Below are 26,181 nucleotides of genomic sequence, written 5' to 3'. Positions count from 1 at the left end.
ATAGGAACTAAATAAAATTGAGAAAGAATAAAAGCAACAGGGAATGACAGAGGTATAAATAAGGAAGAGAAGTGAAAGAGACCAGGTATAGAGCACTCGGTGAAAGAACGTGACGGATGTGAACATACAAGAGAGCAAGTGGCACTGTAGTATACATGGGGTCGATGAACACAAGCATTCATTCCTCCCAGTCTCAGAGTCTTACATGCAATATTAATAGCTTCAATCATTCATTCCACTTGTATGGTTGAGCAGTGTTAAACTATGCTATATACACAATTAAAAACCTAAATGGCACTTTAGACAGTTCAAATCAATTCCACAACAGCAACACTGCCATTGGGTGTTTGGTCAATTTGTCTATCATAAGTACTGTACTGCTAAATAACAAAACGTAGGTAACAATAACAAAGCATTTAGATTTATTGTAAATGTATTGCATGTGTATATACATACACAAACACAGAATATGCATATTTAAAAGAATATTATTTGTAGGTATAGGAGATATTTTTTAATTCAGTATTTTTTCATATTGGAAAAGAAATACAGTAAAGACAATACTTAAATAGACAGAGATGTGGGTATCTCTACCAGAAAAACTTATTTTTCCTCCAAGATAACCTTGTAGAGGTTATCAATTGTATTTACGATACTGCCTGAATCATTACATTAATTGGCAATTAACACTAAACCAAGCAACAATGTATTTATAAACTGTATTTCCATAATCCTTTTATGTCACCAATCACCAACTTTAACGTGCATAGCACCCACTTCATTTACATACCCAGTGACATGTGGTAATTGTTATAACCTTGATTAAATGTAACATTTGTCATATTCAATAAAATGCAGAAAATAGGGAGCTAACAATGACTTCCTTCTCTGGGTATATAACCCAAATTCCATCTCCATAAGTTCTTAATGTACCTTCAGAAATTGCATATGTTTCTACCTTCTGATCAGATATTTCAGTGCCATCAGACTTTTTGATCTCCTTTACTCTTTGCTCACATGAGACAACATTTATCAAATCAAATCCTGTGGTTCTTGGATGTATATTAGAAGCACAGCCAAGTGTCACATGAGCACGACTTCCTTTGCCTGAAGTTGGGCAAAACTTGTCACTCTTTAGGTTTGAGGGGATAACAGTAACCGTATCATGACAACTAGTTTCTATTTCTTCTGCAGAATTACATGTTATATCTATGTTATCAGAGGAATTCTCCATGGCATTCTCAGTTTCAATTTCATTATCATCCATACCCCACAATTCTAGCTCACTTGAACCCAACTTCACTCTAGCTCCAAAGGTCCTTGGTGTCACCACATAACCAATGATGTGGAGATCAAAGCACTTGCCAAGACTATTTCTGACTGCTGCACTTTGGATGTAATCCATGCCATTTTGTGTTTTACCCCTCCTAGTAACACTAGCAGTAGTATGAAGAACATTGTATGTACCTTTCTTCGCATTCCTAGAATAGTAACCCAGCATATCTGAAATAGAAGTTAATATTTATACCCAGTAGGTGGAATTAACTGTGAAATGGCAATATAATTTAACCAAGTGTAATTGCCTAAATGTAGTTACAGGATGAGAGCTATGCTCAGTGGTGGCCCATCTTCCCTGCACTCTGTCATTTAACACTTTGAAACTACTGATGGTTTTTAGGCCTCCTCCATCCTTCTCACTTTACTTCTTCCAAGCATTTACCACTCTGTTTGCAAAAGTAAATTTTCTAATGATTTTTGGCAAGCTTTGTTTAGTAAGCATAGATCTATGACCTCTTATTCTCGAAAGTTCCAAGTCTCAAGAATTCTTCTTTATCAATTCTGTAGAATCTTATTATTATTTGAAACTGTAGTGATCATATTTCCTCTTTTTCTTCTATCTTCTAGCTTTAGCATATATAATGCCTCTAACCTCTCCTCATAGCTCTTGTCTTTCAGTTCCAGAAGCCATTTCTATTCCATAGCCCATGCTATTTGAAACTTTTGTTCCGAGTAGATGAATCTAAAGCAACAACCTGTTGAATACTTTGAAGATTTTGGGAATCAATGTCCCCCATGGCCCAGTCTCTGACCAGGCCTCCTGGTTGTTGGTCTTTTCAACCTAGGATGTTTGATCTGGCCTGACATATGAGTCACAACCTGGTTGGTCAGGCATCTTTGGAAGGTGCTTGTCGAGTTCTCTTTTGAACGTTAGAGAGGGGTCGGCAAGTTATGCCATGTATGTGTAGGAGAGGAGTATTGAAAATTCTTGGACCTTCGATGTTGATCGAGTTCTCTCTCAGCATGCCTCAGCATCTAAGGCTCTTCAGTGGGGCTATTTTGCACATCCTTCGATGCCTTCTGGTATCATGTGATGTTATTTATGTAGTGCAGATATGGAACCAATCTTTCAAATATTTTCCAAGTGTAAATTATTATACATCTCTCCTGCCTTGCTATTCTAGGAACTACAGAATTAAAAATTTTAGGCAGTACCAATAGTTTAGATGTTTTATCGAGTGGATTCTAGCAGTACAGTTTGCACACACTCCAGGGGTAAGAGTCACGAAGCAGTTATGCAAGTAACTTACGAACGTGTACATCTTTCTTCAATCTTTGACGGCTTTGGTTACATTTATTAAACAGTTTACAAGCATGAAAACTTCCCTAATCAACTGCTGTTATTGTTTTAAACAGCCTCCTGGTGCTTCGGATATCATTAACTATTAAATAATTGTAAACAAGGCTGCCAAAGATTGAGAAAAGATGTACAGGTTCGTAAGTGCTTGCTGTAACTGCTTCATGAATCTGGCCCCTGGTCAGCAATTTATCCAGCTTTGAATGAGGCTGTTAGTGTGTACTGTAACAGTATTCCACTCTAGAGAGCACTAGTACATCTGATATATGGCTCGATGGTGGTGTCACTTTCACAAAGAATTCGTTTGGATCATTGATCTGCAATTTATTCAGGGGTTCACTGAAAATAATTGTACTGTAACCTCAGTATTTTAATCATTTCTTTGCAGTCATCTGTGAAGGTTCCATCACAAGGGCCCAATGCAGGATGCAGTTTTTGTTGTATTGATTTTGCATAGGAGAAAAAGTATTCTGAATTCCTCTGTATTTAACTTGGGGCCTTTTGCTCTCTGTTTTTCCTGGACTTTATATAATTCTTGCAACCTTAGCTCAATCGTTTCTATTTCTCTATATAGCCTTCTTTGTCATTTTTTGGATAGAGCTGAGTGTATAGGATGTTCTGCAATTTGCTTTCACCACCTATAGAGGGAATGACCTTCTTGTTCCAACTTGAATCTCTTTCTCTTTCTCCTTCATATTAGGTGACTTGCACACATGTCTAGTGCTACTGTATCTATTTTCTAAAGGCACTGGTGTAAGTTTGCATTATCTAGCTGTCTTTCCCAGCATACAGTATTTCTGTGAAAGCTTGGTTTATTTGTTCCCAGTTAATCTGTTACTGAAATTAAATTTGCTGAATACTCCTCTTGGATTTGAGACTGGCTTCACAGGTCTATTGCCTATGCATGTCTGAACTTCAATTAGCTTGTGATCTGAGTAACATGTATTTATAATCATCATGTCCCTAATCAGTTCATCATTGTTTGTAAAAATAAGATCAACAGTGTTTTCTTTCCAAGTTGGTTCTATTTGCTGGTTTAAGGCAAATCTATCACACATTTGGAAGAGGTAATCTGTGTGTGGCCAGTTCAGTTAAACTGCTTCCTGGGATTCTCTCTGGTGTAACTGTATTTGCTACATTTTTCATTTTAGCTCTTGTGAGTTGAAGTTGCCAAGCAAGATTTTGTCTGGGACAGGGTTTGTGAGGTTTTCTGAGCAGTATTCTATTTTTGTAAGTTGGTCTTTAAACTGCTGAGGATTTACATCTGATAATTTATATACAAGGATAATCACCACATTTAGAATTTTTATTTTGAGTATCAGCATGTCCACTATATCATTTGTGGTGTTAAGCAGCTCCGTGCAGATGAAGATGTCTTTGATGTAAAGGCTGACCACAGTCTGTAGCGTAAGTCTTCTATCATATCTGAAAAAATTTAATTCTGGTATCCATATCTCACTGTCATAATAGTCTTTAGTGCGTACTTCAATCAAAGCTGCAAGCATTGTAATTGCCTCATTTAGGAGACCAGTTAGAAAATGGACTTTGTGGGTTTGATGCCCTATATGATGGCAAATAAGAAAGTTGTAATCTAAAAATAAAAAAATTGCACCATTCAACTGCTGCATATTCCAATTTACGTCTCACAAAGGTTGTTAACAATTTCTTTAATATTTTGCCACCTATGTACAGTACTGTATTTATAAGCAATTCTGAAATTGGAAAGCGTAGCATAGGCTCCTCCCACAATGTTTTTTTTATATAATCCTTAGGTGAAATTTTCTATCTAGAATCACCTCTAGATTTATTTCTTTATCAGAAGTCTTTAAAGATATTTCACATAATTTGTAGGTTGTTTGTGGCCCATTTTATCATATTCCATATTCCGTAATGTGGCATTTATTTCACATTACATTCCATTTGCCAAGTGTTGCTCCATACACTTATTTTGTCCAGATCTTTCTGAAGGGCATGACAATCATGTAAGCTTTTTATCTTCCCTAGTATCTTGGCATCGTCGGCAAACATGTTCAAGTACCGTAATTCTGTACTCCTTCTGGTTGACCGTTGATGTAGATAATGAACAATATTGGTGCCAGAATCCTGTGGTACTCTTCTAGTGATATTTTTCCAGTCTGATACATTGCCTCTGATTACGGCATTTGTTTTCCTGTCAGTTATAACATTTTTCATCCATGTTAGGAGCCTCCCTGTCACTCCAGTTTCAAGAACATATTTTCCAGTTTTGATTATTTACCAGTTTCCAGAACAACCTCTTGTGTAGGACACTGGCAAAAGCCATTTATTTAGGCTCACAATCAACCCAACGATCTCTTTCCTGCAGAATCTCTGTGGCTCTATCATAAAAAAATGTAGATTTGTTACACAAGATCTTCCTGTTTGAAAACTATACTGTCTATCTGTTGTTATATCATTTCTCTCCAAGTATTCTATCCATTTGGTTTTAATTATTTTTTCTAATGTTTTGACTACCCCAATTGTTAATGTCTATAATTTAGAGGGTCTTCTCTGCTACCATATTTGTAGAATGGACCTATGTTTGCCTTTTTCTAAGATTCCTGTACACAAAGATGTCGAATATCAATTGAAGTGGAATGCTCAGCTCAGATGCACGTTCTCTCAGAGCCCAAGGTGAAACTCCATTTAGTCCAACTGCTTTATTTCTTCCTAGCCCCTTGAATAATTTTTCCACTTCATCTCGAGACACACCTATGTTCTCTGGAACTGGCATTGTGTCTGGTTCTCTGAAAACCTCATTTTGCATAACACACACTCAAACTGTTCAGTGTTTTGCACATTTCTTTTTCATTCTATGTGAATCTGTTCCCCACTTTCAATCCCTTGATTTTATCCTTTATATGCAACTTGCTTTTATATGAATTTATGGACAAGGCATCCGTTTTACATTTGTCCGCTACCCCTTTTTTAAAGATCCTTTCTGTCTCTTACCTTAATGCTGTGTATTTGTTCCTTGCTTGTTTGTAGTGCTGGTATGTTTGAGGGTTAGGTCTCTTCCTATATTGTACTGTACCCATTTTCTTGGGTACAACAAAATGTACCTTTTTCTTCTCTAGCCCTCTCACAATTTCTGTTAAACTAATCCTGTTTTGGCTCTACATCTCTGATTTGATATACATTTTTTTGTGCCTTCATTGTATATTTCATAGAATTTGGCATATATTTAATTTACTTCCTTGCCTAGCAACAAGTCTTTCCAATCAAATTCATTAATGATTGTACCAAGTTCCCCCATAGTGTCCAGTTTTGAAATCAAGTTTATCAACTCTTTCAATATCCCCATTGTCTTCTAGATTATATCACATTGCATATTTAATTTCCAAGAGAACGTGGTAGCTCTTTCACATGGGAGGATGATACTGAATGTTAAATATCTCTTTCTTTATAGGTGAACAGATTGATGGAACATCCCCTGCCCTTATTCTCATGACCTGCTTAGTGTGCTGATACACGAATGTCTCCAGGATTAGGTTTACAAATTTGTCTGTCCAAATGTCCTCCATTCTTGCTTCGTAACCCTCCCAGCTTGTTGTTTTACAGTTGAAGTCACCAAGTACCAACAACATGATTTATCTTTATATGCTCTTAATATTATCGCTCTCATGACTATTATGAGGCCCTCTCCTCTCATTCATTTTGGTTTTTCGAACTAAGATGATGGTGACCTCCAATGCCCATGCTCTTCTAAACTTCCTCGAGGCCACATTCTGGTCCTGGTCTCTGGTAGGTGCTTGTGAGTTGTTAAAAGTCTGGCAAGTCTCAAGGTTTGGAAGAGTCCAGGTTGTAACAATAGAAAAAAAAAATCTCAACCCAAGTAACAATTTGGGTCATGGAAAAGTCAACTGACTGATTTTGGAAGAAATTGTATGGCTGGTTTTCATCTTGGAAATGGCAAGTTATGACATGCTTTGGACAATAAAGGTTCGAATTTGGCTCGGTGATGTATACAATTTTTCATAACATTTTCAGAAATGCTATTCTGAAAATGATTATGATGCATATCTCCTAAATTTGTTATTGGAATAAATCCCCAAAAGCTAAAGAAATAGGATTGAGTGTTTGAAAATTGGCAGACTTGATTCAAGATACACCATCATGCAAGTTATGGAACTACTGTACCTTTTAAAAAAATATTATTAAAGGGTTGAATCTGGAAAATACTGGTAATAAAGGTGAAATTTTGATTACAATCAGGTTCTAATGGTTGATGTCTATCACATGACAGGTTTAAATTATATTTTCACTATGAAATTTACCCATAGAACAAAGAAAAAATTAGGATATAAATGGTAACTTATTTAATAATGCTACATTTATATTTTTAATGATTTTGTAAATGAGCGCAACATCAGGGAAAACCACTGGGTGCAACATTAATTAATGGAAAAGCCACCGAGTATATTTAGTTTCACCATGGTCAGGGAGAGGAAGCATGTTAGGCTTATCAAGGTTTCCCTAGGCCAACTGCTAACCTTCCCCAGGATGAAATCCATAACAGTTGTTTAACTACCCGGTACCTATTTACTGCTAGGTAAATAAAGGCATCAGGTAAAAAGAAAGTTACCCAACTCCTCCTGGCAATCCATGACAAATGAACTTGGGACTTACCGGCTATGACCCAACTACCTTTACCATTGCCTCACAGGACCTTTAAAACACGGCACAGTCAATACAGTACGTAAAGTTTAGACATACCTTTCAGTGTCAAGAGCTTAGTGGTTTCCGAGAAGTCTTGGAAAAAGCTCGGAACTTGAAGGGCCTTTTCCAACCATTCCCTTGCAATCAAGGACACCTTTCTGCAATCAGCTTCATTCAAGAACCACCAGTAGTATAATGGTAAAACTGGCTCGTAGTCTTTAACCTATAACATAAACAAAATCATTAGGTAAAGCTTCATACAAAAACTTTGTAACTGAATATGAACCCACAATGGTTAATCCTTCTATTAAAATACCCTTTACATTCTTGGTAATCCTGTGAATATCACAAACACAAAGTAAATACTCTCTCTTACAGAGAGCATATTTCTAAAGTCAGCACCAAGCACTATTGTCTTAATAATTATTCCCCATTCTCTTAAACCATACTAGGTAAATGCACCACAATAAAACACACATTTGTTCAACCCTCAAACCAACCAAGACACCTCGGCTGAGCCAGGAACACAGTCCATGATGAGTCAGGCACACAGTCTGGGATTAGCTAAACATATAGCCTGGAATGAGCCAAATACCCAGCTGGGAAAAAAGCTGGGCACATAGCCTGGGAAGAGCCGTACATATCCCGAGTAAAAGCTGGGCACACATCCCATGAAGAGCTAGGCACAGAGTCTGGGACGCATCAGCCTAGTTTTGGCGCAGTTCCCAGGCCGAGCCAGGAAAACCTGGCAGAGCCAAGCCCAGGAAAACCTGGCAGAGCAGCTCAGGAAGAGCCGGCAGAGTACCTGATCAGAATCAGGTACACAACCCAGGAAGATCGAGGTGCACAACCTGGAAATAGCCATGCCCACCACTGATACAAACTGGCACACAGCCCAGACAAAACTGAGCACACAAGCCAGGAACTAGCCAGGCCCACAATCTGGAAACAGCCTGAGAATAACTTAGAACATAGCCTCATACAGCAGGGCACATAGCCCCGTGAAATCAGGACACATAGCCCCATGAAAGCAGAATACATAGCCCCATAAAAACAGGGCACATAGCCCCAGAACAGTAGGGCATACAGCTCTGGAACAGCAGGGTACAGTCTTTAACCTTCAAGCACACACTTAGGAAGAAGCAGACACCACCTGGAAACAGTCCAGATGCACCAGGTCAGAAACAACCAGGTACATCAATTGGGAAAATCTAGGATATAACCTGAGTTTACAGTCCAGAAACATTTGGATACAGTGTCTATTATCATCCCCAAAACAACATCCGGGGGCCCAAAATATGTAAAAGAACACATGGGCACTTGAGGACAGAGTGGCACCATGTGACAATGGAGGATTCTTAAACTAAGGAAAACACACATGGTGCACATGAAGGAGTCCACAGGAAAATCACAATCAGATGCACCAATTATAAGTGGATTGAACTGCAGTACCCAGAAGAAAAGAGAAAGGCAGTGAGTGCAAAGAAAAGCAAAAGTATCAGACCTCTGATGGAGTGAGGTTACACCAGTATAGGTAATGGTCCTAAGGACTAGCCAGAGAGGAACCATTACTAGGGAGATGGGAGAAGGATAAGTAAATAAGTGACTGTCCTCAGATAAACTACTATACTTTATAATAAATTTAAAAACACTTTGTCACAATTTATATATTCTTTCAAATTTGAGATAAATAACGAAGTAAGAAACTGGACTTACCTTCTGTACTAATACCTCCTCAGGAACTCCATGGCTATTTTTTTGAGCCAGTTCTTTCGGATCCATGGCCCAAGGCGTTTGAGCCTCTAAGATAAGAGGAGTGTAATTATATTTCTTTGTCAAATCCAGATAGTATTTGCTTTCCCAAGTTTTAACATTTGTATTATCAATAACAATAACATGAGAGCCACGTTGTGCAGCATCACAAGCTTTCTCCTGGCACGACCTGTGAGCATCCTTGAGTCTGTCTCGGTCAAACTTGTACCTAAAATACATATACAGTATATTTTAACATTGCATTTTCAGAACAAACCATAAACTAGTTTAAGTATATATCAATAAACAAGATGCTGATATCCAATAAAAAGATGACAAATCTGTGTGAGAAAACAATTTACAAAATATGCCATACTGCAAAATACCTGTACAGTATAGCTAAAATATTTATGTCTAACACAAAAAACAGTAAAAGCAGTTGGATCAGCAAGGGGGGGAAACCACTGCTAATTATAAAGCATTACCACTAGCATTGTATTAAAGCATTACTGGTATACTACATGGAACTGTCTGCAAAAAGTTATTAAAGACATAAAATAGCTAAATGGAAATTTAGAGGGACAGAGAAAACAAAAATGAATAGATCAAGTGTAATTAAAAACAAAAAAAATTAGTGCTGACATCTTGGTAGTTTTATCCAAACTCAAAAGAACCATGATCAAATTCAGACACATGGTTGCAAATCTGCAGCAGGAACAAAAGCAAGTCCAACCTGACCTGACCTGACCTGGGCACAGGACAGGCAATGCAGCAGAGCAAGTTACAATTCAAACCCTTCTTAGTCGTGGTCCAAGAGGTTTACCAGGCTCTAAAGAGGCCTTATATTCCATTTGTCACAGCCTGGATCAAGTACAGAGGACCTTTTTCTGTGAGTTCCTCTCAGAAAGCCTATATACTGATCAAGTTGGAGAAACTAACCTGGTATAATGAACACGTTACAAAGACAAGATTACAAAGATTCTGATACTGTTCTACCTAATGGGATGTAAAAGAGTAACTGGAAAGTGACAAAGGTGAAAATAGAGAGAAATGATAAGAAGAATCCCACAAGAAACAGACCATGCCCACTTCTCTTATTGATTTACATACAGTCTTACTTGCACTATTATTTTTTACCTGAATTTATCTGAGGGCCACTAATACTAGTGGCCTTGATGAAGACAGGAGGTCAGCGGCTTGTCAAAGATCCCTCCATTTGCCCTAATGATCTTTTCCAGCTGAATGCTAAAACCCAGCAGTTTTTTTGCATTTACGACTTCAGCAGGTAGGCGGTTCCGCGGGTTTACAACCCTATGGGTAAAAAAGGATCTCCTGTTTTCCGTCCTACAGTGTGGTTTGTTGAGCTTGAGCCCATTGCTCCTCATTTGTGTTACATTATCTGTGTTACATTTTGAAGAAAGTGACCGGTTCAACATCCTCCAAATTGTTCAGTACTGTATTTTAAAGGTTTCGATGAGATCCGCCCTGTCGTGCCTGGTTGGCAGTGTTGTTAGCCCAGTGGCCCTCAACCATTCCCGATACGTGAGATGAGCAAGCTCTGGTATGATTTTTGTTGTTCGGTGTTGCACCTTCTCCAGAGCAGCTATGTCTTTCTGAAGATGAGGTCTCCATGCCTGGATGCAATAATACAGGTTGGGGGTGCACCAGACTTGTACAATTGAATGACTACTTTCTTTTCCTTGAAAGTAAAGGCACGCTTTATTATTCCCAGGGTTTGGTTCACTTCTTTTACTGCCGAAGCGACACTTGTACAACTTTTAATGAATGATGGATTCTGACTCCAAGGTCCTTTTCTTTATCTATCTGTTATAAGGTAGTGCTGTCAATATAGTAGTTGTGATGTGGATTGTTGTGCCCCACATGTAAGGTCTTTCATTTATCAACATTAAAAGACATTTGCCAGTCATCTGACCATTTGTGGAGTTCATGTAGATAACTTTGTAGGGTCTCAATATCACCTTCATGTCCCATTTTTCATAGACTTTAGTGTCATCTGCAAATTTGATGATGTGATTTGTAATATTCTCATCTATGTCATTGATGTACAGTATATGACAAAGAGGGTTGACCCCAAAATGGACCTCTGTGGCACCCCATGTAGCACATTCCCCCAATCAGATTCACTCTCAGTTAACACGACCCTTTATTTTCAATGTTTTAACCATTGCTTTAGCCATGCTAGTATTCTCCCATTTATTCCATGTGCCTGTAATTTCCTTGCCAGTCTCATGTGGTATCTTATCAAAAGCTTTAGCAAAGTCCATGTAAGTTACATCTAACGGAAGTCCTTTGTCTGAATAGCCGGTTACCATTTCCAGAAATGTGAGCAGGTTAGTAAGGCAGGATCTGTTTTTAACAAACCCATGTTGCATTGATTTTAGAAGACTGTTCTCTGTGAGATTATGTATGATTCTATCCTAAGGATTCTCTCCATGAGCTTGCATGTGTGTCAGGTCAAACTGATTGGATGGTAGTTTTTTACCGAGCTCTTTCTGCCTTTTCTGAAAACTGGGGGAATATTTACATACTGTATTTCCAATCCAGGGGAATTATCCCTTGGTCCAGAGATTTTTTGAATAAAAGTTTCAGTGGCAAGCATAGTGCATTTGCCAGTTCCTTTATGACTTTGGATTTAAATCCATCCACACCTGGGGCTTTGAGTCTTAGTTTGTCAATGCTCTTCCTGATTGTGTCACGTGTAATGAGTATGTCCCTTAATTCATTCTCTTCACCTCCTTCAAACATTTGTGTTTGTCATGGGATGTCGTTCAATTTTTCTAGTGTGAACACTGATGTAAAGTATTCATTCAGAGTGTTTGCTGCCCTTTTATCATCCAATATAACTTGGTTAGGCTCATCTTTTACGGGTCCTACAGAGTCCTTAGTTTTGGCTTTACTTAATATATATGCATAGATTGATTTTGATCTACCTTATGTTTTGGGCAAGTATTCTTTCATAGTTTCTTTTGGTTAATCTGATTTCCTGGGTAGCTGCATTTAATGCCCTTTTATGTATCTCATAATCCACAATGTTCATCGTGGATTTATACCGTCTCCAGAAATTCCATTTAGTTATTAACGCTCTTTTTACTACTTGTGTCATCCATCTTTTTCCATTTCTTTTCTTTCTCCTTTTTGGCACGTATCTTTAGACGAGTACAGTAATGACCTTTCTGAAATTTTCCCCATGAAGTTTCCATGCCCTAATCACCTATCAGCTCCTTTAATGGGGTGTCATTTGCCTGTGATACTAAGCTGATGTGGGAATACAAACAAATGGACTGCAAATTGCTGCACGAGGCCCTAAATAGGTGTAAAAATACACAGGCAAGTGACTACTAAAGTTCAACCCCAGTAGATGCCAAGTTATGAGAAAGGACAAACAAACAATAAGTCTGAATAATTATACAAACTGAATGGGAGGACACGTGAAACCTTAAAAAGGGAACAAAACAAAGACATGGATGTTACATAGTCTCACACCAGAAGCACACACAAATATCGGATGTCCAGAAATTTGCACATCATGTCATGGCAATTGGCAGGACACATTTCAAATAATTAATGTATGTAGCTATTATTACAAATATAAATATTCAAATGCTGTACTATAATTCACAGCTTTGTGGACCCCCCTGTATGGTAAAATAATATCAGAAGCATATACAAAGTTAGCAGATACAAAGAGCAGCCTTTCAAAACCTAAACAAGGAACCTTTCATAACACTATACACACCCTATGTTAGACCAGTACTGAGTACACTATGTGGCCCTGGCATTGAACTCGCAACACGAGAAGCCCAAAAAGCACACTTAGAAGATCCAGAGACTTGCCACAAGGACACATTTAAAACAAATACTCAAGATACTGATATATATGAATAAGGTGAACAAGGATAGACTGTTCCAGATGAGGAGAAATAGGATTAGTAGACATAGGTAGAAACAAAATAAAATGCAGGGATGTAACAAAATATTATATGGTACGTATTCAGTGTACGCGTGATAAACATGTGGAACAAATTGAAGGATGATGTGGACGAGATTGATTCAATATAAAGTTTTAAAATTATGAATATCATTGTAAAATACACAAACAGAAAGAGATGGGCTCAAGAGCTATTATTTAGTACTCTACTTACAAGCACATGGAGGCAAGAACAGAGCAGAGGGAACCACTTTTTGACAAAAAACAAATACTGTACAATATAATAGCTGTAATAAAATATAAAGTAGGTAAAATCTACTCCTTGTTGATTCTGGCAAGTGTTCTTGATTTTTGTTGAATTTGAATTTCAGACGTCCACAACAACGTCTATATATAAAGTACATGTACAGTGTACAGCAAAAACTCTCACTGTACATATCCAAAGTTAACATGTAAGAACATTCTTATATTTTATAATGTCCTTAAAACATATATTACAAAAACACTTATTGAAAGACCTTAGTTTCAAAAGTGAGTAGAGGCATTAAAAAATCAAGTACAGTACAGTATTGTATTTGGTACTAACACTCCATCATTCATAAAGTACGAGTCTGCCGAGCACACCACACAGTCTGAGAAAACTTTTTGAATTCTTCTGGCAATATGCGACTTGCCCGATCCTGGCAATCCCTTCAAGATAATCATTACCTATAAAGAAATAAAATTTACATCTTTTACTCTAAATAAATACATGCAGAAACATGAAATTAAATATCAAGCATTGAAAGTAGTGAGGCACCATTTTCAGGTGAGCCTCTTGGTAGATCCACAAGATTATGCCTTATAAATTGTCATCCACACTTCTGTGGAAACAAACATTCCATTCACCTGGCCTGTATGGGTCTTATGTCTTGCACCGCTCCAGTTGCTACTTGTGATTTTCTCTTGTGCTCCAATAGCCATATACGATATTTTCTCCATTTGATTTGAAACTTTTTAGTCAGGCACACTTTGGTGTAGTACTTTTAAATAGCTGCTCACTTCAGGGGTTAAGCACTGGTACATGTATTACTAAGCTTGACAAAATTACACCAGGCCTCTGAGACCCACCACGATCTATTGGGAACCAGTACCAGATTATGGTTCTCTCTACAAGATGAGAGGGGAGCTGGGGTATCACAGATTGACCCAAAACCAAGAAACAACCCACCAAAAAGGGCAAGCACAACCGAAAGGCATCAACCACAAAGGCTCCATAGTCGAGAAAGGGTGCCACATATCAGGAGATGGGGAGACCATGCCGACACGCAGCCATCTCCGGGAGCCCGTACGTCTGGCAAAGCCAACTGAAGGAGTTGGCATCGACCAACCATTCCGTGGACAGGGGAATGAACCGCCGCCCACCAGGTTATAGGACACTTCCCGGATATGAACCGCACGGGGAAAAAAAGAAAAAAAAAAAACGAGAATCCAGCAGACAAGTCACTCGAAGTAACCAGCCCCAAAGAGCCAAGGACCAAAAAGAACCCCCACGGTTCAAACAATGAATCACTGGAGAGCAATTTGAATAGAGCTGGATCGTGGATCCCCAACCGACGCGAACCCTCCGAAGTGACAGCCAAACCGCCGCGAACTCCCACACCATGCTATGAGCCCGACAGAGCCCACCGCCTCTGGCCAGCCTGATGAGCACTGGTCACAAAGCCCCAGATGAGAGACAAGGCATCTGTGAGCACACCGAGCGAGGGCTCGGGTAGGCACCAAACCACTGAACCCCAAAAAACCTGAAGAAGATGCCGGCAACCTAGCAACCGATGCAAGACCCAGACAATGCCCAAAGGGGGGCCCAAGCCTCCCCAGATCAACTCCTCCCCAGCCCCAGGATCCTCCAGACCAGGACCCGGGGCAGAGCTGTCCTCCATGCCCTCTACCCCTGAAGAAAAGCCAGAGTCCAGGGGAAAGGTAGAAGAAGAAGAAAGAAAAAAAAGGGGGGGGGGGGGGATTTGCCGGTAGGACCCAGAAGCCTCAAGCAGGAAGAGCAGGCTTGAATGCCTCCGACCAAAACTCAAAAGGGGCAGCCCCCCGAAGCTGCCCGAGTCTCATCACCAACTACACCCCTCCCCAACTCTGAAACCCTCAGACATTTTGGAGCCGAGAGTAGGATGGGGGGGGGGGTCAAGGCGAACAACACCGACCAAGGAAGGACCTGGAAGCGCGGACTGAACCAGAGTCGAAGCGACCAATGCCCCCAAGTCTGGGTACATATAACCAAAATGGGGCAGACTCGAGAAAATTATGCTGTCTGAGCATCCTAGACCAAGTCCAGCCATGACTGAACCTGTGATGGAACAAAATGGGACTTCCACTAGTTGACAAGAAACCCATAGTTTGTCAGCTGGGAAAGAGCCTGATACATGGCCAGCAGACAAGCAGGACGACTGGGAGTGGAAACCAGGCAGTCACTGACCTAGGCAGAGATGTGAATCCCTGATTTCGAAGAAAAGGAATCACACTACTCATGTCAACCTGGCTCGCCTAAGCCCAGAGATGAAACCTTCCTAACCTCGAGTGAAGAGAAACGTGCCAATACACATCCTTGAGCTCCAAGGACACCAGCCAGGCCTCTGGCCTGAGAAAAATCAACCTAACCTGACAAATAGTTGGCAGGCACAGAGGGTGGAAGCCAGGAGGCATGCCTTTCAGTCCATAGCAACTTGTAAGACAATAAGCTGTGATGTGCAGCTGTCCCATACCAACATGATGTGACAGGGCCGAAGCAAACAAGGTAGTGTTCCAAGCCCAAAAAGTCTCATCACCCCCCCCCCCCCTCCACCACTACCACCACCACAACAAAAAAAAAAAAATTTACCATGCCACACACCAGTCCATTGACTGAGAATGGCAGACTGCATGCCAAGCATTCAAGAGAAGAAATTTGTATCTCTCTCTGAAGTGCAGCCCCAGTCTGCACTTTGGAGAAGTGCAGACTGGGATTTCCAGTCACTTTTCTAAAGCAGGAAAGAGCAGGAACCGAGGCAAGTCAAGCTGCAATGCAGTTGGCACAAAATGATACCTCAGAATTCTATGAAGAGCAAGCAAATTTAACACATCAAATGATGTGCAAAAACACAAATGAGGGTGAGCCACAGAAGAATCAAGCTCTAACTGCAATGTTGGATAAAAAAATATATGTGGAGCAGAAGATCCCTAAAGGCCAGGAACAACCAAAGACATCAGGTGAAGATCAGCCAGAGTTAACTGAAAACAGCCACCCCTACCACCAAGCCTCACAGAAGAGCTAACCATATGCAGTAAACTGAGGTGAGACCCCCTTCAAGAACACGAGCCTCAAGAGAGAGAGAGAGAGGAGCACCTGAACTACCTCAGGGAAGAGAATCTTGGATGAATGCAGAGGCAATGCATAATGGCACCCAGGGAAGAAAACTCTCAAGCAACTAAAGCAAACACTAAATAGGACACATGCAAAGTGAAGAACTAAACATACATGTAATGCAAAAAAAATAACAAGGCAACACTGGCCTCTGTGTCAAACAATGTCCAAGAAAAGGCGAACACTTATCCGAGAAAAGATTTGAACTCGGTCACAGCAGCGCAGGACCAGACACCAAAGCACCAGATGTGTGAATGGTGTGGATGGAGTCCCAAATCCTTGGATAGCTGGGGCTGCTATCTGGTGCTGAGTGAGCAGTATGAACCAGTAGTTTGGCCCAGATAGCAATTGTTTACATAGGGTTAGCATTGCAAATGTAATCCATGCTATTGTCTATGTTAGTTTACTCTACCTTATGTGTGTTTTTTCATTTTATTGTTGTGGTAATCCTAGATCCTCCGACTACCCTTTTCCTCTATTGAGTGGACCAGATTCCAGTACAGTACAACACTCCCTGGGCTCCAATAGGTGTTCATGAATAGCCTGGTGGAGTACTGATGGTTTGACAGTTTACCAGCATGTCACTTTGAGAGATACCAAGTGTGGCCTTTCCAGAAATAAACTGTATAGTTTTTACTTCTCACTCTGTTTTATACATTAAAAATAACTTCTCTTATTCTTTATCCATTTGGACTTGCATGTTCTTATATTAAAAATATTTAAATTTGCCTCCCATATTGTTAGACATTTATTTAAGGGGAACAGAGGAGCTGGTATTATGTCAAGAGCTATACAGGTACGTAATTTGATCATTTAACTTTTGTCACAATAATGTATGAAGAAAATAAAAAACAGAGGTTAGGAAAAACTACATAGCACATAGCATTTTTTAATATTTTACCTAGAGGATAAATGAATGCTTGAGTTTATACAGGATATATATTTTGAACATACTGTACTCTTCAGAACATTCAGAACTCTTCATCCAAAACAACCAGTGTATTATACTGACCTTACTCTTTTCTGCATATTCAATGGTTTTCTTGTCAAGTAAAATAGGAAACCTCAGGTAGTCTTCATTGTCTAGCTGTTCTCTTGACTGGGAGATAGTTGAAGTATCACAAGGAGCCACTCTTCTAACATTACTGAGGCCATCAGAAACGTCTTGGGGACCATGTGAGGCATCTAGCAACGCAGCACTGGATGAGCTGGAATCCACTACATTGTCCCCATAATCTTCATTACTTGGCTGCACACCAGCATGTGGACATTCTTGCTTGCAGCAGTTCCAAACTTTGCTGCAAGCTTTACCCATTGTAGTAACTAGATGACCCTACATACAGTACTGTATTGTATACCTGCATTAATACAAATTAAACACATACATTACTAAATTATTTGGTACCACAGATTTTAAAAATACACACAGTATATCTGCATTAATATTATGCGCTTGTTAAAATGTCAGGAATTAAATTACATTTTGGTTAACTAATGATAAATCTGAAGGATCTCAAATGTGGTACGAAAGATCACCATTTCTTAGATGGTACTTATAAGCTATAAAACAAGCAGAGATGTTGATCAACAATACCAATTAGCTCACAAAAAGCAAGCAGTAACCACTGAAGAAATGAGACAGCCACAAAGTGTTTCAAATCTATGAAGCACAGCTAACAATTGATGCTTACATCACTCACTCTTTATTGCCATGCTTCAAACTGGTCAAATGTCTGATGAGGTGCTCCTAGAACTTTAAATTCTACCTGTTCTGGCATGTTTGGCTTTAACTTATTACCAAATTTGAACTTCAGGTAACCCTTCCCCCCTCACCAAACATGAGCTTTCTATAACCCAAAGACTCAAACTCGTATCAACTGACATACAAGGGTCAAGAGGATTAAGATGTGTCTAAAGTCAAAAGACTTTTTAATATCTGTGCAATATAATAGGGGTGCAGCTGGAATTTGGCCATTGGCTGCAATGAATTGATGACTGGTGCACTTCTGCCAACAAAAACAAAAATTACAACTCTCCTCAATAAGCATGCAGAAATGATCAAAGAAGGTTGTGCATCAAAGTCTCACTCCCAGGTTCCAAACTTCAGTCTCCAGTATTTGTGATATGGAAATACCCAATTTACTGAATAATGAAACTGAAAACCCTAATATAAATGAAGATTAGAATGCATCCATGCTGGTTGGATGAGAAATAGAGGAAGGTAATGAACTGAGAAAGATGAGCAGAGTGTGAGCGAGCCAGAGGTTGCAGAGGAGGAGGAAGGTCACCCATGTGACCTGGTGAAGGCCTGCCATGTGACATGACAATTGGTAGGTCATTAACATCTCATGGCACCTGGCACCATCAAGCAATGATTTTGGATCATGCTGCTGTGTTCAACATACTGTATATGTTTAAGATAGACATGGTGAAACTGAGGATAGGTAGAATACTTGGGCCTCATACCCAAGCATTTTCTGACTTTGTACAGGGAGGATCATGATAGACTGTCTCCTTATCTTAAGACAATGGATTATGAATACTTACCATCGAAGGAGGATTCTGCTAGTGGCATTTTGAAATATCATCCCACAGGGCAGTTCTCCAGGGACTGGCTCGCTTCAGCTTCACTGTTCACTGCAGTATGATGGTTCAGGGACTACCTATAAAAGGTGGTCTTTCTGGATGGTGGAATGGCAATAAAGTCTCCACCTTACTCATGGGGAGCAGAGCAGGCTGTGGTCCCCATTGTTATTATTAAATATTCTCCTCTCAAATGTTCCTAGTCTTCCCTGGAGTCCAGATCATCGATGTATGTTGATGATGTGGCCTTAATTGAAGATAGTCTGCAATGGGCAGTGACATTTCTCCAACTGGATGGCAGAGGGGGCCTAACTATCAAACTAGAGAAGCATACTTAACCAGGATTTGCCTCCCAACTCACTGGTGGTAAGTACTGTGCTGTAATGTATCTTGGGACACAACATTCCAGTGGTCACAACACAGATGGCAGGTGGTCGTACTAAATGAATCACAGCTGACATGGAAACATTGCATTATCTCCAATCTCACTGTTACCATTCTCATTGAAAGAACTGGTGAAAGGGACAATGATACCAGATAAGAGATACTACACCATACCTTCTGTTTCATTATAAATACCTGTCCTCTAAAAAAGCAGCATGGCAGGGATGACTGAAGTGGTTATACAGCAGGCTGAAGTGTTCCATCTTCTTAAAATGCTAGACACAAGTAAAGCTGTGGGGCTTTACTCGTGTCAATTAAAGCCCCTTTACATGCCTCTACCTACTCTGCCTAGCTCAAGGAGGTTGGTACCCCTAATGGAAGAAGGCAGATGTTGTTCCAGTACACAAAATAAGCTCAGTTGTTGGTAACTACAGACCAGTGTCACTGCTCCCCATTATTGGTAAAATTCTTGAATCATATTTGACCATGAAGAACTACTATGTGATAAACAGTATGGTTTTAGAAAAGGCCACTTTGATGCTGATCTCTTGCTAAATCTCTCCACTAAGTGACAACAGTCACTGGATGAGTCCAAGATCAGCGGTGTTAATGCTCTAGACACAGAAAGTGTCTTTGATCGGGTCTGGCACTCAGGATTAGTTGTGAAGCTTCAAGCCCTAGGCAACTCAGGCTTCAACTCAGGCTTCAAGCCCTAGGCAACTCAGGCTTCATCTTAAGAGTTAATAAAAGACTAGTTTCAGGAATGAACTCTTAGAGTAGTCCTCAATGGAGCAGAATCTGCAAGCCATGTTCTACAGGCAAGCTAGCAAGCCATGTTCTACAGGCAAGCTAGCAAGCCATGTTCTACAGGCAAGCTAGCAAGCCATGTTCTACAGGCAAGCTAGCAAGCCATGTTCTACAGGCAAGCTAGCAAGCCATGTTCTACAGGCAAGCTAGCAAGCCATGTTCTACAGGCAAGCTAGCAAGCCATGTTCTACAGGCAAGCTAGCAAGCCATGTTCTACAGGCAAGCTAGCAAGTCATGTTCTACAGGCAAGCTAGCAAGTCATGTTCTACAGACAAGCTAGAAGATAGCAAGTTTTGTTCTACTGACAAGCTAGAAGATAGCAAGAAATGCTCTACACACAAACTAAAAGATAACAAGTAATGCTCTAATCAAAACAAAGACTCTTAGTAGCCAAGAAAAAATAAGCGAGCGAGTGAACGAATGAATGAAAATAAATAAAAATAAAAAAATAATAAAAATAATAAAAATAATAATTATGTAATGATGAGTCTTGTAATGCAGTGGTCTACATCCACAACTCACAACCGAGGATCCTGGGTTCGATCTTCAACCGGGACAGAGAAAGTTGGGCACGTTGACTTCCAGCCAATGTCTTTATTCACTTTGCAGTAATTAGGGACCTAGGAGTTAGGCAACTGTTGTGGGTCGCATCCTGAGGAAGGTCTAGTAAGTAATGTGCTTTTTTATGTAATTGTGCTTTTTAATATTGACAAATGCAAGACCTTGCATGCGAGGCATAACAACCCATGCCACCACTACTAAATTAATAACATTCCATTACAGAAAGTTCATGAAGAAAAGGACCTTAGAGTCAAAATCCACCACTCACTGGAAGTTGCACAACAGGCAGCAGTCAGAAAAGTTAACCAAACCCTTGGAATAATCAAGCGTACCTTTGACTATAAGGTAAAGAAGGTAGTGATTCAACTGTATAAATTTCTGGTGTGCCCCCATTTTATTTATTAAATCCAAGCAGGGAGACCTTGTCTTCAGAAGGACATAGCTGCTCTGGAGTGCTACACCGGGCAACAAAAATCATTCAAGAGCCAAATCATCTCTCGTATCAGGAACAGTTGAGAGCCAAAGGGCTAGTAACACTGCAAACCAGGCATAATAGGGCAGATCTTATTGAAACGTTTAAAATACTGAAAATTTTGGAGGATGTTTATGTGGACAATTTCTTCTAAAGGTCAGATGCAACACAAACACGGAGCAATGGTTTCAAGTTATGCCCGAAACGCTATGCGTGCTAGTGGCTTTACAAGAATATATAATTTCAACTCTCTGTACTCTAATAAACCCAATGTACCTTCTTTAATATAAATAAAATAAATAAATAAATAAATTAATTAATTAATAAGCTTGACAAGCTACAATGTGGGGCTGAGAACAGGAGATGCTTTTTCACCCATAGTATTACTAACCCAAGGAACCGCCTACCCGCCGAAGCCTTAAATGCCAAAAAACTGTTAACGTTTAAAGTACAGTACAGCTGGAAAAGATCATCAAGGCAAATGGGGGACCTGCAACAAGCCACCGGCTTCTTGTTCTCATTGAGACCACTAGTGTCAGTGGCCCTCAGGTAAATACTGTAAATAAGAAGTATTTGGCTTAGGTAGGGAAGAGAAGGAGGATCTTGATAAGCCTAGCTGGCTTTTTATCCCCCAAATATGGGAAACCATAATTATGGTGAACCATACAGTGAAGATCTAGGAATACAGTATGCTGTTGTTATGAGTTGGGTCCAAAAGTTGCCAAAGATCTAACCTAGCTACATCACTGCTACTCTTTAACCCCTGAACTGCGCACTTGTTTTTGGCAAAAACTTCATAGTGCAATTGTTAAGGACATATTTTTGTTGTTTTTATAAATGATCAGGTAAAGTTAATGTCAAAATGTTTCTAAACTCAGCTATTTTCATTTCAAAGCACAGAGTGATGAAAACATTAATTTAAAAAACATTAAAATATAGCCTAAATAAAAAAAATGCAAAACTCTCAAAACGACATTTGTTGTTTAGCGCAGTGCAGTGGTTAAACAAACCTAAACAACTCAATCCACTAATCTATTCAAACAAAGGCTGTTACTATTTTGTACGTAGTGATCATATCACCTCTTTTTCTTCTGTCTTCTAGTTTTGGCATATTTAATGCTTCTAACCTCTCCTCGTAGCTCTTGCCCTTCAGTTCTGGGAGCCACTTAGTAGCATGTCTTTGCACCTTTTCCAGTTTGTTGATGTGCTTCTTAAGATATGGGCACCACACAACAGCTGCATATTCTAGCTTTGGCCTAACAAAAGTCATGAACAATTTCTTTAGTATATCGCCATCCATGTATTTAAATGCAATTCTGAAGTTAGAAAGCATTGCATAGGCTCCTTGCACAATATTCTTTATGTGGTCCTCAGGTGATAGTTTTCTATCCAGAACCACTCCTAGATCTCTTTCTTTATCAGAATTCTTTAAAGATTTCTCACATAATATATAGGTTGTGTGGGGTCTATGTTCTCCTATTCCACATTCCATAACATGACATTTATTAACATTAAATTCCATTTGCCAAGTGGTGCTCCATATACTTAGTGTGTATATATGTATGTGTATGTGTGTGTGTGTATGTATATGTATGGGTATAAAGCATATATGGAAGCTGATCAGAATTACATTTCACCTTTGTAAATGTACATTAATGACACTATGTAAAAGACACATCTAATACTTTATGTAGGGCATACGTAAATCTGTGTATCTATGTATTTACATATGTAGGTTAGCTTAGCATTTTAAAAGCACTGAATCACCTTCTGTGGTTGAGTGTTCAATAAACCCTTGAACTGTATGTTTAACACTTCTCTAACCCTGTCCATGGAGGATAGAAGAAAATGTATATATGCTGGTTAGCATTGTAAATGTGTGGCCACGTCTGTGGTAGAAATATAAAAAAAAAATAACAAATAATAAAAAAATAAAAAAAAAAATCTATTCAAACATAACTTACGGCATACAAAAATGTATAACATTTTGTTTTATATACCCGGTATATCACGCACAAGGTGCGAGACATTAATGCGACATCAGAATTACAGTAATGTCAGGGAAGATTTTGGATGATTCTGATTGTTATTAGATGACCCATTGATATGCGACTCTTGCGTGGAAGTGCAACAATAATTGTTGTAGTGTACTTCCATTTCCATGAGGGATTGTTGAAATAGCACATTTGCAAATTTTTAAAACTGTACATATTGTTTGATAAGGTTTATGTTATGTTAGGCTAGATTGCATTTATTTTTTTATTTAATTACAAAGTTTTTTTAAACAGCAGTGCACGCTGCTACAATATTTTTATACGAGAGATCACAGAGCATAGAAGAAGACCCAACTACAAGTTCATCTAATATCCACATCTCAAGATTCATACATGATTTAAAATTAAAGGCAAACATGGAATGCGAGTTGAGCCCACTGCACTAGTAAGCATCGCGTAGAGCATAAGAATACCTTCGAATATTCATAAGCGAATGAAACAATAGTTACAAAGCTCAAAGTATCATGAAATTAGTGGGGTTTTTTTAATGAGCAAAATTAGGTATACATAGCAATGTAAAAAAGATCATTGCTAACAGGACACTCGCATATTGTTGAAGAATGTCTTGGCTTTCATGCACAAACTTTACAATTTTTTTTTTTTTTTTTTTTTTTTTTTTTTTTTTTGAGATATATACAAGAGTTGTTACATTCTTGTACAGCCACTAGTACGCGTAGCATTTCAGGCAGGTCCCTGGAATACGATCCCCGCCGCGAAGAATCGTTGTTACAACCAAGTACCCATTTTACTGTTGAGTTAAACAGAGGCTACAGTTAAGGATTTGCGCCCGGTAAATCCTCCCCGGCCAGGATATGAACCCATGACAAAGCGCTCGCGGAACGCCAGGCGAGTGTCTTACCACTGCACCACGGAGACTGTTAGAATTGGAGTGCTTATTGTTAAGAAATACATTATCCGAGGTTACATGCCATAAGAAACAATATCCTAGCGTAATTATGGCAATTATAATTTCACACAGTTTGGAAGATGTTTTATGCTAAACAGTTTTCAGTTTTAAACATCCCATAACTCATTAAATGAATGCTTTGTTACCAACTCTAGTATCTTGAAGTACAGTGGTGTGGTTTGATCAGTCTGTGACAGGAAAACTTCCTGGAAGACTTCTTGAGGTCCCTCCAGGTTAACCACTCACATTCCTCAAGATGGGAACCCACAACAAGTGTTTCACAGGTATACATACTTATTTTACAGGAAAGTGAACAGCCTTGTCTGGTGAAAGCAAATATGCCCAACTATTTCAGTCCCGACAAGTCACTGAACCGTGTCACCCCCTCTGGTTATCAGCAGAGGGCGTACACCACAAGATAACAGAAACTGGAATACCTATAGGTCTAGTTGTATTAGGCGATTCTTTATGGTACGTGCAGTTTACTGAAGGTTGTCAGCTCTGGATGACTGACTGCCTGAGTGGCGTAGTTGGATGACGGCGCCAGTGATGGTGGTTAAGCAATGATTGAATGTTGTTTATAGCTGGACTTGCCTTCTTTATGGGGCACCTTGAGTCCTCCACTGCTCGCTGCACGAATGCTCAACTGTTGTTGCTGAGTTAGGAGCGACGAAGTTAGGAGCGACAAAGTTAGGAGCGACGACAACTGTTCATCTTGGCACACCTCACACTCACACATTGCTTATTGTTTATGTTAGAAATAATATGTATATATGTATATGTATATGTGTGTATGTATATATATATATATATATATATATATATATATATATATATATATATATATATATATATATATATACATATACACATATACATATACATATATACATATATATATATATATATATGTCGTACCTAGTAGCCAGAACTCACTTCTCAGCCTACTATACAAGGCCCGATTTGCCTAATAAGCCAAGTTTTCATGAATTAATGTTTTTTCGTCTACCTAACCTACCTAACCTAACCTAACCTAGCTTTTTTTGGCTACATAACCTAACCTTACCTATAAATATAGGTTAGGTTAGGTTAGGTAGGGTTGGTTAGGTTCGGTCATATATCTACGTTAATTTTAACTCCAATAAAAATAAATTGACCTCATACATAGTGAAAAGGGAAGCTTTATCATTTCATAAGAAAAAAATTATAGTAAAAATATTAATTCAGGAAAACTTGGCTTATTAGGCAAATCGGGCCTTGAATAGTAGGCTGAGAAGTGAGTTCTGGCTACTAGGTACGACATATATATATATATATATATATATATATATATATATATATATATATATATATATATATATATGTCGTACCTAGTAGCCAGAACTCACTTCTCAGCCTACTATGCAAGGCCCGATTTGCCTAATAAACCAAGTTTTCATGAATTAATATATTTTCTCTAATTTTTTTCTTATGAAATGATAAAGCTACCCATTTCATTATGTATGAGGTCAATTTTTGTTTATTGGAGTTAAAATTAACGTAGATATAAGAACGAACCTAACCAACCCTACCTAACCTAACCTAACCTATCTTTATAGGTTAGGTTAGGTTAGGTAGCCGAAAAAGTTAGGTTAGGTTAGGTTAGGTAGGTTAGGTAGTCGAAAAACAATTAATTCATGAAAACTGGGCTTATTAGGCAAATCGGGCCTTGCATAGTAGGCTGAGAAGTGCGTTCTGGCTACTAGGTACGACATATATATATATATATATATATATATATATATATATATATATATATATATATATATATATATATATATATATATATATATATATATATATATATATATATATATATATATATATATATATATATATATTATATATATATATATATATATATATATATATATATATATATATATATATATATATATATATATATATATATATATATATATATATATATATATATATATATATATATATATATATATATATATATATAT

The 26,181-nt window shown here is 38.7% G+C and overlaps 1 protein-coding gene across 13 annotated transcripts; it reads right to left on the bottom strand.

Annotated features, from left to right (window-relative positions):
- Positions 1-415: 415 nt before the first annotated feature.
- LOC123766250 (2',3'-cyclic-nucleotide 3'-phosphodiesterase) lies at positions 416-24,914 on the bottom strand. Of its 13 annotated transcripts, XM_045755297.2 has the most exons (8): positions 24,467-24,567; positions 20,701-20,830; positions 18,952-19,067; positions 17,417-17,762; positions 13,600-13,721; positions 9,029-9,293; positions 7,370-7,535; positions 416-1,503 (listed from the first exon to the last, which is right to left on the bottom strand). In XM_045755297.2, the coding sequence occupies exons 4-8, from the start codon at positions 17,717-17,719 to the stop codon at positions 845-847; spliced, it is 1,515 nt and encodes a 504-aa protein (XP_045611253.2). In that variant the 5' UTR covers positions 17,720-17,762; positions 18,952-19,067; positions 20,701-20,830; positions 24,467-24,567; the 3' UTR covers positions 416-844. The 13 variants fall into 13 exon arrangements, with proteins under 13 accessions (XP_045611253.2, XP_069177230.1, XP_045611257.2 ...); XM_069321129.1 differs by lacking the exons at positions 20,701-20,830; positions 24,467-24,567 and adding an exon at positions 24,763-24,914 and having other exon boundaries at positions 18,952-19,063; XM_045755301.2 differs by lacking the exons at positions 20,701-20,830; positions 24,467-24,567 and adding an exon at positions 24,610-24,906 and having other exon boundaries at positions 416-4,060; positions 18,952-19,250.
- Positions 24,915-26,181: the final 1,267 nt, after the last annotated feature.

Source organism: Procambarus clarkii, chromosome 9 (assembly GCF_040958095.1).
Source record: "Procambarus clarkii isolate CNS0578487 chromosome 9, FALCON_Pclarkii_2.0, whole genome shotgun sequence".
NCBI classification, from domain to species: Eukaryota; Metazoa; Arthropoda; class Malacostraca; order Decapoda; family Cambaridae; genus Procambarus; species Procambarus clarkii.
This window is presented reverse-complemented; position numbering and strand designations above follow the sequence as displayed.